General features: G+C 50.6%; 1 protein-coding gene across 1 annotated transcript in view; it reads left to right on the top strand.

The window, feature by feature from the left end:
* The first annotated feature begins 512 nt into the window (after window positions 1–512).
* The window catches only part of LOC135876029 (phosphofurin acidic cluster sorting protein 1-like), a 111,902-nt gene continuing 97,019 nt past the window's right edge, over window positions 513–15,395 (top strand). The window contains exon 1 of the mRNA XM_065401153.1: window positions 513–568. Within this exon, the coding sequence (XP_065257225.1) occupies window positions 513–568 (56 nt within the window). The remainder of the gene's footprint in view (window positions 569–15,395) is intronic.

Raw genomic sequence — 15,395 nt, 5'->3', positions numbered from 1 at the left:
GCTGCGTCCATCGGGGGGGCGGGGCCGGGGACCCCCGGGTTCTATCGTGGCGGGGGGGGTCTGGGCTGCGGGGGGAGGGGATCCCGGCTCATTGGGACCCGCCCCCCTCCCAGCTCCGAGCAGCAGCCCCTGCCATCGCCTCACGTAACCACTCCCAGCAGAGCCCCTCCCACCAACATCGCCCTCCGTGCCCCCATTGGCTGTTTTTCCCGGATGGCCACGCCCCTCCTCCCTGGTTGGGCGCGGCTCCCGCGGCTCCCGCCCCCTCCCGTCCGATTGGCTGCGGCCGGAGGCCGGCCTGGCCCGCCCGGCGCTGGGGCGGAGGCTGCGCCGCGCCGCGGGTCTGGGGCTCCCGCCGCCCCCTCCAGTGTCGGCTCCCGGGCGGCGGCGGGATCGGGATGGCGGCGGCGGCGGCGGCGGGCGCGCTGGGGGCGGCTCCCGGGGCGGGCGGCGCGGCCGGGCCCCCGGCGGGTCCGTGCGGGGCGTTGGGGTCCGGGCCGGTCCCGGTGCCCATGAACCTGTTCGCCACCTGGGAGATCGACCGCTCGGCGCCCAGCTGCGTGCCCCGGTGAGCGGCGCGGCGCGGCGGGCGGCTATGGGGCGTGGGGGGCTGTCGGTGTGTGTGTGTGGGGCTATGGGGCGCCATGGGGGGCTATGGGGCGTGGGGGGGCTGTCGGGGTGTGTGGGGGGGCTATGGGGCGTGGGGGGACTGTCGGGGTGTGTGGGGGGGCTATGGGGCGTGGGGGGACTGTCGGGGTATGTGGGGGGGCTATGGGGCATGGGGGGACTGTCGGGGTGTGTGTGTGGGGCTGTGGGGAGCTGTTGGGGTATGTGGGGGGGCTATGGGGTGTGGGGGGGCTATGGGGTGTGGGGGGGCTATGGGGTGTGGGGGGGCTGTCGGGGTGTGTGGGGGGCCATGGGGGGCTGTCGGGGTGTGTGGGGGGGCTGTCGGGGTGTGTGGGGGCTATGGGGCGTGGGGGGACTGTCGGGGTGTGAGGGGGGGCTATGGGCTGTGGGGAGCTGTTGGGGTATGTGGGGGGGCTATGGGGCGCCATGGGGGGGGCTATGGGTTGTGGGGAGCCGTCTGTGAGGGTCGGGGGGGCTATGGGGCACGGGGAGCCGTCGGTGGGTGTGGGGGGGCTGTGGGTCACTGTCGGTGGGGGGCTATGAGGCGTGGGGAGCTGTCGGTGGGGGTTGCTTATGGGGTGTTGGTGTGTGTGGGGAAGCTGCGGGTAGGGGGGAGATGGTGGTTTGTGGGGCAGAATGTGTCGGAGTAGAAGTGGGGGTGGGGTAGGCGGTGCGGTGTGGGGAGTTTATGGGGGTTGACTGTGGTGGGAAGGCAGGGGGCAGGTTGTAGGGGATATGGGGCTTCTGTGTGTGGGGGGTGGGCTTATGGAGCAGGGTTAGTTGGGGGGCTCATTCTTCTGCAATGGGTGCTTTATGAAGAGGGTGGGTGGGGTTGTGAGGGGGTATCTGGGGGGCAGGAGGTATGTGTGGGGTGTATGGGCCCCAGTGTGAGGTGGGGGGGTGCTTTGGAAATCCCTTTACAGCCTGGCTGGGAGGGAGGGGTGTCAGAGCCTGTCCAGCAGTGGGTCTGAGTGGGGATGGATGTGGGAACCCCTGGAGGGAGGGCTGTGGCGGGGCAGGTGCTTGTTGTGCTGGTGGGTTTTACAGAACTCTTTCTCTGGGTTTTGTGGGGTTGGAGGGAGCAGTGGGTTTGAAGGACCTGAGAGCAGAGTGACACAGGAGCAGGGGATTTGGGTTGTGGGTGAAGAGCGTTCGTGGTGAGACTCTTTGGGAGTGACGGAGAAGGGTGAGTAGGTTTGGGCTATGGTATATGGCCTGGTTTTCATGGACGTTTAGGGCATGCATAGTGTAACCGGTTCTCTGGTCTTGGGGGCGTTGGAGTTCCACAGCTTGGTCTGAGTCTGCTTCCCTCACCTCCACATCACACCCGGCTAGCCTGGAAGAGTGGCTTGAGCGCCTAGTGGGAGCTCACTTTCCTCAGCTCCACTCTCGCACTGGGGGCAGGTGCTGCCAAGAACTCCCTTGTGGTGCTCCCAGCTTCTGTGCTGCTCTTATCCCTGCTTTTGGTAGCTAGAGACACGACCCCTCTCTCTGCCACAAGGTAGGCACTTTCTAACCAGAGAAGACGACACAATCCCTGCCCTGAGGCGCTCACGATCTAAAGACAGGCAGTGTAGGATGATGGGGCGTAACTTAAGTCCACCTGTCAACAACACTTTTAAAATAGGATATGTAAATGGTTCCCAAATTACTTTGTCCTCATTGGTCAGCGAGCTACCCATAGGACTCCTGGCTGGAGTGGGTCTCCAGGAGTGGATGTGGAGAGGGTAGTAGCCTCATGTGGGTCTTGGGGTGGGGGGACGACCTAGTGAAGAAGGCATGGAGAGTGAGCTGACAAACAGGTAGATGAGGCTCTGCAGTGGAAAGTGAGGCAAGGATGGATAAAAGGGAGGTGGGCCGAGCTATGCAGGGCTCTGAATATTAAGACAAACAGCTTGAATTCTGTGCAGTGGAGGACGTGGTCACTCTGATGGACATGGAAGATGATTTTGCCAGCAGTGTATTTTGGATGGAGTGTAAGAAGGCAGTGTGTCAGAGGGGCCAGGGATAAAGAAATTGCAGTAATCTGGGTGGAAATGAGGGGCCAGATGAGTTTTCACTGGAGAACTCAGAGAAAAAACCAGATCTGAGAGGTTATGGGGGAGGATGCTACTTAAAACTTGGACCTGTCTTGCTTAGTTCTTTAAACAGCCTAATTGTGAATGGCTAGATGAATCTTAGCTTAGCGGAAAAACTGACAAAAATGGGCACACTTGTTCAGAGGGGAGAGAATTGTGCTTGTGACAGACTTTTAAATGAGGTTGCTGGACATCAGAGTTAGCTTTTAGAAACAAGTGTCCCTCTTCTTATTTCTTTGCCTACTTGGTGAAGGCAAATGTATCTCAAATGCTGCGTTGTATGACTTATTTAGCGAACTCTTACGTTGTCTTCCTCAATGCTGTCTGTCTGTCTATGTAAGATCTTGTATTGATGCCCTCACCATAGTGCATGACTGCAGGAGCACCTGCCTCTCTTCTCCGGAGTGCTCAAGTTACTGGAATGATAGATAGCAATAGCATTTGAAGATTTTTATGAGCTGTAATTCCTTTGGCTAATATAGTCTCTTGGCCTGAGCAAGGGAACTGAAATTTAGCCTTCTACACCTCCGTCCTGGCACTAGTTGCCTCATCTCATGAAGCGAAGATCTTCCTTTAGGAACATACTGTTGCCCCTGGCGCCAGCTGCAGCAAAGTGTTTAGAAATGCCTTTGGCATCAGTGAATTCACGGAAGCCTGAATTCTAGCAGGAGAAGCAGCAGGAAGTATTGTTTCCATTACTGAGCCATGCTGGCCCAGCCTTTTACCTGATGCTCAAGTGGCTAGATCTGCTCAAGTGTAGATGGCTTTTTTTGGTTGACGGTGCCTGGCTGGATTAGACCCAGACCAGATGTGGACACACCATATTCAAGAACGTGATTTTCAAATATGGATTTTGTGTTGCGGTGAAAACCCCTTTGCACTAAATCTCAGACTGATTTGTACTCTGAGATCTTTAGGGCAATGCAGATACTCAGAGTTGATCCTAGGATGTTGTAAAAGGACCCACTGGTGTAACCAGGAACATTTACGTTGGGTGCTAACCTTACTGATGGATGATGGTATGTCTGGATTTAATAGACCTGCTTATGACAGGTGAAGAACAAGAACAGAAAAATTCCCGTGGCAACTCTTGAGGTTCTTGAAGCCAGAGGGCACCGGAGATCTTAGTTAACCTTGTGTCTTTTGGTTAACAAATCCAGGCAAATGGGGATCAAAGAGGCCCCTCGGTTACTTAGATGATAACTTAATCAGGAGAAGCATTAGAGTCAAAATGGCTTCTTCTCCGTTTATCTTAGTGTTTGTCCACATGGTATGTAAATGTTGCACAAAACTTAGGCAGATTAAAAACCCAGAACAAAAGTGTCTCTATCTACCTACGTTCGTCTGGGTCTGGCGAATGTGTAGGGTTTTTAAGAGCATCTCTGTACTGATGGGGAGGAATTAAGTGAAAAGAAAAGAATATTAAGGAAACTTGCAATCAATGACTGAGCAACTTGAATGAACACATCTGGGCTAAAATATTCTGAATAAACTGTAAATTGGCAGCAGAAACCTGGATAGCAGTGACGCTGAAAGAGACCTTGGGTGAGAGGACAGGATCTTGGACAGAAACTTGGAATGTGATATGGCTGCAAAAAAACCAGCGCAATTTTGGGCTGCATATTCATACTCTGAGGCTGAATCACAACACGGAGCAGGGAAGTAATAGTTTCTCTCTACAGCTCTAGGGTGACTTAGACCAGTGGTTCTCAAAGCCGGTCTGCTGCTTGTTCAAGGAAAGCCCCTGGCGGGCCAGGCTGGTTTGTTTACCTACCGCCTCCGCAGGTTCGGCCGATCACGGCTCCTACTGGCCGCGGTTCGCCGCTCCAGGCCAATGGGGGCGGTGGGAAGTGGCGTCCAGCACATCGCTCGGCCCGCGCCGCTTCCCGTAGCCCCTATTGGCCTGGAGCGGCGAACTGCGGCCAGTGGGAGCAGCAATCGGCCGAACCTGCGGATGCGGCAGGTAAACAAACCAGCCCGGCCCGCCAGGGGATTTCCCTGAACAAGCGGCGGACTGGCTTTGAGAACCACTGACTTAGACTATTATGTTTATTTCTGGGCATGTTACCAGCTGGATATTGACAAATTAGAGTTCAAAGAAGAGCAACAATGATCAGGGGACTAAAGAGAGGGATTTATGCAGAAAGAGTAAAGATGCGCACGCGCTCTCTCTCTTTCTCTCTCTCTCTCTCTCTCTCTCTCTCTCTCTCTCTCTCTAGTTGAGTTCACTGGCAAGGTGTGTGCATGTGCACATAACCTACAAGAAAGAGAAGACTATACACACCAAGGAGGGGAAGAAATGTTTTTGGGGTGGTAAAAGGCAAATAAGTAGGAATAATGGGATGACGCTTAGAGAGGGGAAAATATTGGGAGACGCTTGTACGGTAGGTTTGAGATGGGATTTAAGGGGGAGGTAAATGGAATAGGAAGTGGATTGGCTGCTACTTTGAAGCACACTCCTTATTGTGGCTTCCCATCGAATGGGAATCCTGTGGCTGACACCAAGGACTGGTCACAAGGTCTCTGGTGTTTAAGGAGTGAGAGGGGTTAATGTATTTTGAGGCCGGAAGGGACTATCGTCTAGTCTGACTTCTTGCACAACTCAGGCCAGAGAATTTCACCCAGGAATTCCTATGTTGATCACATCCACTGTATCCCTAGATAAGTTCTTCCCATTGCTAATTCCCCTCTGGGTTTAAAGATTTGCACTCTGTCTTCATCCTTAATTTATCTAACTTCAGTTTCCGGTCATTGGGTCTTGTTGTGTCTTTGGTTTGAAAAGCTCTCTGCTATCAGAAATCTTCTCCCCATATAGCTACGTACAGACCCTGATCAAGTCTCTCTTAACTTTCTCTTCAATAAGCTGAAATTCCTAAACTTTCCCTCTGTGGGAGGTTTTCCAGATCTTGAATCATTCTTGTGAGCCCTTTGTAGTTTGTCAACATCCTTTTAGGAATGTAGACATCAGAACTGCAGACAGTAACCGGTAGTGATCTGATCCAGCTGTTCTCAAACTGTGGGTCAGGACCCTGTTCTAATGGGGTTGCCAAGGTTGGCTTAGACTTGCTGGAGCCCGGGGCTATTGCCAGAGCCCAAGGGCTTCAGCCCTGGGTGGCAGGGCTCAGGTTACGAGCCCCCTGCTTGGGGCTGAAGCCCTTGGGCTTCAGGTTTGCTCCCCCTTCCCCCTCCCACCCGGGGCAGTGGGGCTTGGTCTCCACAGGTTAGCACCACCCAGGCAAATGGCTAGTGAGGATTGCTAGTATCATGATTTTATTTTTTAAAACCAAACCTTTGACTTCAGGCCAGCTAATTGTGTATGTCACTAGGTGCCCACGTGTTGGTCACTTGCCCTCCTCTTCCCGCTGGTTGTTACACCCACTTGTTGTCATGTCTTAATTAGATTATGAGCTCTTCAGGGTGGGGACTGTTTTACTCTATGGCCTGGGGCCCAGATCCTGTTTGAGGCTCTGGGGCACTCCCATAATAAAGTGTAATATAACCTCACTATTGGAGGTCTTCTTGGAAGGGACCTTTCTGTGTGTTACAAGTATGTTGTCTTTACCCAAAGTCCTAATCAAATCTGGGACTTTTGCACTGACAGTAGATGCTGACAAGTATGGGTAGTAACTAGCCTTGATGCCCCATTGGATTTGTTCCCAGCTGCTGCTAGAAATGACATACTGAAAGGCCCCCTGACTGATAGCTGCCTAAGATGCCACCTTTAAGGTAGATGTCCTCTGAAACAGCATGTATGTGAAACCGTGAACAATGAAATGAAATGGTCCACATCTCATGGCTTCACTGTGATTACAGGGTTTGTGCTGAATCATAGAAGAATAGTTATGAAAGCTAGCTACTGTGCCTGGCAGGATGTCTTCCTGCTGGGCCCCAGAGCGATTGGCTAAATCAAGAAAGGCTCAAATGGATTTAGAATTTGTTTTTAAAAAGCCTCTTTCCAGGCTGACCAACAATATACTTAAGTTTCATTCCAGAGCAGATGTGTCATCCTTCCTGACTTGGATTAAATTTGCCAGCTTTCAGGGGTTGTGGGACTTCTGCTACTTGCCCACTCCACCCTCTGAACGCACTGCTCTGGATTGGGAGAGGCAGGGCTGGCACTTTCTGGCTCTGGGAGCACTCAGACACAGTGAACAGAGCTGGATTTCCCTGGCACTGGGCTGTTGTGCAGATATGTGGAAGGAGTTGAGCACCTGGAAGCCCAGTCTCCTGTTCTCTGATCATGCAATTAAGCTACCCAGCTGTGCAGGAGTGATTGGCTTCCCAGCGCTGCCTCACCTGCTGGGGAGCCCCCCTGCTTGGTTTCCATCCTTTGTGCCTGAGGCCCCATCTGCACACAAACTTGCATTAAAATAACTCAAATCAGCTTTAATTCACACCTCTAGTTATAGCGGTGCAAGTCCCGGTGTGGACGTTCTTATTTGGGATTAAGTGTCCCATTCTGATTTTGTTTAAGGAAAGTCCCCTGGAATGCGGTCAATATGTCTTTGTTATATGGAAAGCATGAATCGTGAACCAGCCACTGGTTAACCAGTAAGTTAAAGGAGTTTGAGAAAAGTTGCATTGAACATTCTAGAAGCTCCCACTTTAACATTAATTTGGACTTTTACCAAGTAATATTTCATTGAAATTTCTAGGGATTTTCAGTACTTCAGTATTTTTACTCACTGTGCTGTAAATTTGTGCGATATGCACAAGATAAATTCATTCAAAATAAAGAGGATGAGCCCCTGCCTTTAAATGAGAAACAACCCATAGAGGCACTACTGCACCTCTAATGTTAAATGGGAAAAAAAACTAGCAATAATGACATACGTGCTGTGAAATCAAGCTTTGAAAAGTTCGGAAATTCCAGGATGTTACATACTCTTACAGTGGTCCCTTCTTCCTTGACAGATCTTCTCCAGGTTTGTGTTCAGTATCATAACTGCTTGCTTTAGTGATGAATAAGTTCGTGCACCTCTAGTTACGGGGAGAGAGAAGGATTCCGTTCTGGCAGGCACATCAGCAGAATTGCTGAAGTCTATTTGTAGAATGGAATTCTACCTTCACAACTGTGCAGCCACAGTGTCTTGGGAGCAAAACAAGGCTGAATTTGACCTGGTGAATCTTTTATGGTGATGATGTATGAGCTGGAAGGAGCCCACTTTTCTTTGAACATCCCAGATGGATTTTGTGGTGCTAGTAGTTAGGGGGGAAAAAAAACTTTTGTCTTTAGAAACTGATCCTGTCTGAACCAGATTTCAGAGTGGTAGCCGTGTTAGTCTGTATCAGCAATAAGAGCAAGGCCCCTTAGAGACTAACAAATTTATTTGGGCATAAGCTTTCGTGGGCTAAAACCCACTTCATCGGATGCATGCAGTGGAAAATACAGTAGGAAGATATATAACCCACTTGAAGTGGGTTTTAGCCCACGGAAGCTTATGCCCAAATAAATTTGTTAGTCTCTAAGGTGGCACAAGTACTCCTGTTCTTTTTGTCTGAACCAGAATTGTTGGGAAACAATCAATGTGGAATCCCATGGTGCTATCTGTAGCAAATCACTTGTGAGTTCTGCATTGTTTATTGAAGTCCCCCTCTGCCCCCCATGCATGTGTCGGAAAGTTATGGGCTCATGGAAACATGGTTGGAAGACACAAGTTGCCATAACTGTGACTACAGCAGCAGAATCTTAAAATAGGGGCTCCTTAGGTGCTAGCCGCAGCCACCCTCCGATTGACCAGGAGACTACAGGTTCCATGCATGTAGTGCCTCCAACTGGATCCAAGCAGCCTGGTGGCCAGACCTCCATTTAGACAGATCAGCAGCCTCCTTCATTCTGTGCAAGGGATAGATCCTAAAAATGTAGTGCAGTATGGAGAGATGGCTTCAGCCCTAGCTCTCTGGTGGCGCTGCTGTGCTTGGGCAGCAGCTGCTCTCACAGCCCTGTGAAGTTGAGCTTCCTAGTGGATCAGTTACAGGACTTAATTCCAGAAAAGGAAATAGGAAGGCTGAATTCAGTCTGGCTCTGTTGCAGCTCAGTCTTGTGCTTCCTGAATGTTTGCCCTCTCGGCGGCTGTTGTATTGCACAATGAGGGTCTGTGAACTGGGCGTTCGTTTATTCCACCTGGAATATCTTTATTTCTTAATATGCATATTAGGCTGCCTAATAAACACTCATGTTATTCCATGACTAAATCAGATGTATTGACTCTAAAGAGGACATGCCTTTAAATTTCCAGGGACACTTTTGGTCTGAATAAGATGGTCAGAGTCACCACTCTGGGAGTGTTGATTGATTCCAGATGGTCCTTTTAAGGATCTATTGATGCTATTGCATGTGAGGGAATCTCCAGGCTGGGAGTGCTACGCACTGGTCCAGTGGCTTGCATGGAAACGATACCCTTTGTAACGTGGTTTGATTACGGTCTTCTTTTAGCCCCAGATCAAAAAGAAAATGTTCCAAACAAACATCTCATCATTGTCCGCTGTTGGTTCTCCTTTGTCACTACTGCTTTTAAGCACCTCTCCTCCACTAAGCCCTGAATACACTTGGAGTTATTTTTCTCCAGATCTGTTAAATTGTATTTCTCCAGAATGACTCATTTGTTTGATGCCTTTGTGGTATTCTCCATCCTTCTTTGTCTTTGCTGCACTTCTAACTTGGGATCCCCTGGCAACTTAATTGACCTGCTCTGTACTTATGCCTTCTTCCAGGTCATTAATGACATGTTAAATAAAACTGAGCCGAACACCCCACCTGCTAGACGTGCCTTGCAATTCAGTACTTCTTCACCCTTTAGCCAGTTTTCAATCATGAGTATTCAGATCTAAACAAATCTGAGTTATATTGGTCAGTAAGACAGTCTGAGATTACCAAATGTTTGTCTTGCTCACCAGCAGAAGTTGGTCCAATAAGATATTACCTCACCCATCTTGTCTCTGCCTAAAAGCCAGACATTTCCCCACGTGTTGTCTCTCCAGCTGCTAACTTTGTACTGTAATTGGATCAAAGATTGGTCTGAATTACTGTTGTAATTAAGATTGGTTTCTAACAAGGGTTTGAGATTGAGTGAGTGACATTTTATACTGCAGTAGGTCTGCTATCAAAGCAGCTAGGTAGTAACCTATCTGTTTTCATACCGTATCTATTATGGTGGTATCTGTTGCTTTCTGGCATGTCTCTCTAGCATACTTAAATTAACCATGACTGCTTGCTAGATTCTTAGGTGCAGTATTGGATTTGTGGTTGTATTAGTGCAGTCTTGCTGCTGCTTGTCCTGGGACCTGGCTAAAATGGAGCTCAGCTGATCATCTTAATTTATAAACCGATTCGACGCGTTATGGCTGTTCCCACCTCTTCTGGGATACCGCTTCTCTGCAACCTCCTCTTCTGTCCAGTTCCATGTCTGCCGAAGGAGCGAGTGGCTGGACAGCTGCTGGAGTAGATGAAGTTTTTGCTGAAGTCTGGGCTGCTCACGCCGTGTGTGGAATGATCCCAGCTGGAGGGCATGGTATCAAAGAGCTTTAGAAGAAATGGCGTAGTGGAACGTAGAGATGAAAAAGATCTGTCAGACCATGCAGCCCATCTCCTGGGGACCAGTGCCTTGCTGTTCTCTGTTTGTACATGCTCTAGTGGGTTTTGTCCACTCCTAGCTTTTTAATTTATTATTTGTATCACTCTAGTGCCTGGGAGCCCTCGTCATGGATCAGGACCCCAGTGTGCTAGGTGCTGTACAGACGGAACAAAAAGATGGTTCCTGCCCCAGGACCCTTACGGCCTAAGAAAACAGGTGACAGATTGATACAGAAGGACCAGCGGGGGAGTACCAGGAAACACGGAGAAGATATTGGTCAGCATGATAGGCATAGCAGTGGTATCAGCGCACCAGCAGCCTGGGTTTTATTTGTTTGTAGGCATCAGGCAAAGGAGGTGTGGAGGAGGGACCGGACCCGGACAATGAGGTGGCTTTGCAGATGTGTATGGGCAGCTCCTCCCGAGCTGGAGGGCAGCATGGAGGTGCTTGTTTGAAAATTTAACAAGTGGGTATTGGTGGCTGATCAGAGACGAGTCGAATGAGAGATGGTAGGTGGAGATAGACCAGTCAGGGCCTGGAAAGTGAAGACAAGTAGTTGGTTTATGCATTGGTTGGGGGGGGGAGCCAGGGAAGGGGTGCAGAGAGAGGGGGGCATGGTCAAAGTGACGGGCTAGGAAAAGGATCTTGGCAGCGACGTTGTGAATGGATGCGAGTGGAGTGAGATGGCCTTTGTCAAGGCCAGAGGGAAGGCTGTTGCAGTAACGGAGATGCCAGGCGAGAGCTTGGATACGAGTTCTAGCTGTGTGGCTGTATCTTAGAGACATGACAAAGAATCTGCGCGATTTAGACACAGCCTGGGTGTGAGGACCTGGCGGGTTGATGAAGATGCCCAGGCTATGGGCCTGAGCAACAGGAAGGTGGGCGGTGTTGTGCACAGTGGTGGAGAAGGAGATGGTGGAGGGGGCTGGTGGGGTGAAGAGCTCCGTTTTAGCCATGCTGACTACACGAGATGTCAGAGACAGGCTGAGATTGCCCCAGTGATGGGGCTTACATGTCTCGCTCCCTAGCCTTATGCACCCCATCAGGAGAATTTCCTTGCCATTAGCCTCAATTTCCCTTTAACCCCATTTCTCCTAGTTACAGCCAGTGGCGTAGCCAGCTTCTCAGTGCAGGGGGAGCAACTATAAAAAAGGCGCCCCCCCCTTGGCTCCTCCTTTGGCCACACCCCTCCTTGGCTCCTCCTCCGGCTGCTCCGCGCTCCCCCCCGGCTCCTCCGGCCATGCTGCGCCCCCCTTGGAGGGGCTCGGTGGAGGGGGGGGGGCCGGGCGCGGGGGAAGGGGTGGTGGGCGGGCACTGCTCGCTTCTCCCGGAGGCTAGGGGGAGCGGAGCAGTGGGGCGGGCAGCAGCTGGCGGGCAGATCCCCTCTCCCCGGCAGCTTCCTGGTTCCCTCGCCTGGGCAGCCCAGCATTTTTTTCAAAAGCGGAGCCTGCCGGGCCGCCGCTGGGGTCCTGCAGACAAGGGGGGGGGGCAGCATGGCCGGACTCCAGAGGAGCCATTTGGGGGAGCGGCGGGCGCGGCCGGAGGAGCGAAGTGGCCGGGCTCCTCAGCCATCGCGCCCCACGCTCAGCGCGGCCGCCTCCTGCGGCAGCTCAGGGCTCAGCGGCTGAGCGCGCCGTAGCTGGCGGGCAGATCCCTTCTCCCCGGCAGCTTCCTGCTTCCCTCGGCCCCAACCCCCCCGCCAATGGCTCCTCCGGAGTCTGGCCGTGCTGCCCCCCCACTTGCCTGCAGGACCCCAGCGACGGCCCGGCAGGCGCTGCTTTTGAAAATGTACTGAGGGGAAGCGGCTGCTTCCCCTGAACCCCCCTAGCTACGCTACTGGTTACAGCCTGTGTCCCACGCTTCGGTGTGTATGTCTCTCTCACGTGTAGACCGCCTTCAGCCATTGCGTAGCCAGGTCAGACGTACGTGTTCTGAGCTCTCCTTCGATCCCCCTCATACATCAGCCCTGCCAGCCTCCCTCCCTTGGTTTCTGTACTACTCTGAATTCCAGCTTGTGAACGTTTGTAATTGGCTTTCCCTCCCCCAGTGGCTGGGTCGCAAGTGGGTGTGGTTAGACGGCGCGGGGCAATGGAAAGGGAAATTATGTGTTTTTGGGGGGTGCTGTCATCCGCTGTAGGGGAGGCAGGCCATTGTGAAAGGGCGGTGGGTGGATTGAAGAGCACTGGATCTCTCTGACAATGTGGTTTTGCCTCATTTATTTGAATACCCCGGATACTACAATAGATTTCTGCTCTTGACGCCTTAGCAGAGTTCAGTGTTCCAGGTGTCATCACCTGGAGCTACAGAGAGAATCTGTTAATTGCCGGCTCCATGATGTGATCACCCTCTGCATATGAAGTCTGTTGCCTTGCAAACTCCTGTAAGACTAGACCAAAGACCGAGTGCTTATGGTGTTCTCTGCTAGACACCTTCCCCAAATTCGATGCCTAGCCCATTACGGCTTCTTTGTAGCATTCCTAGTGACACAATTCTGAATTTTTCAATATCGGATTTTGAGACAATATCAAAAGCTATATTAAAATCCACATGTGTATATTACAGCTACTGAGTTCCTGTCAGCCATTTGCTTTTCACTTCTTTCTAAAATCAATCACATTTGATTGACAAGTGCTCTTTATAGCCTGCCCTCATGCTGCCTATTGTTCATAGTTCTGTGACTCCGCTTTTTTCTCTTAATACCTTGTTTCATTGGATTAGTCGGGGTAGAGGCAGGATTTTTAGGGCTGTAATTTCCAGGATAATGCACTTCTTTAAAAAAAAAAAAAAATTGGTTCTGCATTTGTTTTTGGCCTGTCTCTTGGAATTCCCCTGTTTTCAGTGGTGGTTCAGAGATAGGTGCAGCAAAGTCCCTCGGTTCCTGAGTGCATGTCATTCAGCTCAGCTGACTTCTATTTTTACAAGATCTTTCTTACCAATGCTCAAAGTGGGGGAGGGATAGCTCAGTGGTTTGAGCATTGGCCTGCTAAACCCAGGGTTGGGAGTTCAGTCCTTGAGGGGGCCATTTAGGGAACTTAGGACCAATCCCCAGACAGATTGTTACCCGCTTTGAGCAGGGGGTTGGACTAGATAACCTCCTGAGGTCCCTTCCAACTCTGATATTTTATGATCTATGAAAGATCTTTTCTGTATTTTTTGATGCTTTTTAAAAAGCAGTTCAGTCATTTTTGCGTAATCCATTAATTCTGCCTCCCTTGCTTATTAATGGACCTACTTTCTTCCTACTACTACTTTCCCTTTGTTTTGAAAGTCCTTCATATTCCCTTTGACATCTTTGCCACTACTATCTTACTGCCTTTCCCCCCTGCTCCTGTCTTTCCCTGCAAGCCTTCAGTGAATGATTCTTCTTGTTTGATGATGTCTCTGCTTTTCCATTTTCAGGCCAGGTTTGTGTGTATCCCCAAATCTTTGAGCCAGTTCCTTGTGAAGCCACACTGGCCAAATCTTATTGCTTGCATTCTTTTTCAGAGGCTCCCTGATTTGTTGTGCTTTCAGGGGTTCCTAGGATTCTCTTTTGCCATACTCGTAAATTTCAATGTTTCCTCCCATTTCACTTGGACATTTTCTGAATTGCCCCGAACGTGCTTTCCTGAACTGTCATAACCTGACCTCACCCCTTATTGTACCGTAGATCCTGGTTCCAACCGTCCCATCTGCTCATTCCGTGTCCCTCAGAAGCAGATTCTGGGTAGCTACTTTAGTTGAAATTCCAACTTTCCAGAACATAATGTATGTGCCTAGAGTAATTCCTGTAATTTAGGAACTTCCTTCCTGCTGCTTGTTAAATCCTATCCCATTGCTGGGGAATTTTCTGTAGTTTTGGATTACTGTGGGAGCTGGTCCAAGAAGCTTTCATTTCCCTCTCCTGGAGACGTATAGCAAATACCCATGTTCATGTCTTGTATCCTTCCCTGTCGAATTTCACCACCATGCTCTTTCTTTTCAAATTGTAACTAGCTAGCACAGTGGCTTGATGGAAATCATTTTTAATCTAGTTTTGCATTTGTACTCTTTTCTGAAGAGAGGTTGATTCTCGTTGGTTGGGAACCATTAAAACATGTTGACTTGCAACTAAATAGAGCCTCTGGGCTACACTTGGGATTTAAGGCCCTCACCTGGGAGGTAGGAGATGTGGAGGCTGCTCAAGGCAATCTGAGACGCAAGGCAGAACTTCAGCGTGCCCCCGCCCCCTCCTCATAGGCCTAGGTTGGCAGGTTTGTCCCAGCCACCCCTCCATCATGGCCCCTATAGCTAGGGTGGTCTCTGTCTGATGGAGAGGAGGGATTTGAACCCACGTCTCCTGGGTGAGTGCCTTAACCACCAAGCTAGACCGTCATTCTCACACTTTCTCTCTGACCCAATGAATATTTAAGTATTTACACAAAGTGGAGCAACTTCAGCCGGAGAAACTGAGAGCCGCCCATCCCAGAATAGCTATAGCTGGGTGGTTAGCATGCTCCCCTGGGAGTGGGGACTCTGACTTCAAGTCCCTGTTCAGAGTGGGGGTTCAAACCTGGGTCTCCCATGTCTCAGGCAAATGCCCTAACCCCTGGGCTAAAGGCTCTAAAGACACTCTCCCCTCCCCCCCCCCCTCCCCCCCCAGCTGGCCCAACGTGGACTTTTCCTATTTGCTGGAACCAAACAGAATATTTTTCCGGTTGTTGTTTGGTTTGCTGGCCAATCCTGGGACTTGTCCTGGCTGCATTAGGGTTTTAAAAGCATGTTTGCTAACAAGATATAAAGCACCTTTTCCCATAGTCTATTTAAGGCCATAAATGGTCCAGTTGTAATCGCTTTTCATGCTTTGTCATGTTAGCTCATTAACACATCATGCTTTTGCCTGTGGAAACAATGGCTCCATCATTTAGCAACAGGTGCCACATCACGGGCTGTTAGCTCTCTAGCTTTCCAGAGGCAGAGCTCTGTTTTCACGTCCTTTTGTGCTATTTTCTGCTGGGAAAAGTGGAATCCACCTGCTGAGTCGTACAAATAAGAGCTGAGTGGAGTGTACTTTCGTGTTAAAATTCCCTCAAAGAATAGCAATGGATTTGGGGGCCACTGGTGGAGAAATGCTGACTTCCTGCAGATCTGGGGGAGG

Source organism: Emys orbicularis, chromosome 3 (genome assembly GCF_028017835.1).
Source record: "Emys orbicularis isolate rEmyOrb1 chromosome 3, rEmyOrb1.hap1, whole genome shotgun sequence".
NCBI lineage: Eukaryota > Metazoa > Chordata > Testudines > Emydidae > Emys > Emys orbicularis.
This window is presented reverse-complemented; position numbering and strand designations above follow the sequence as displayed.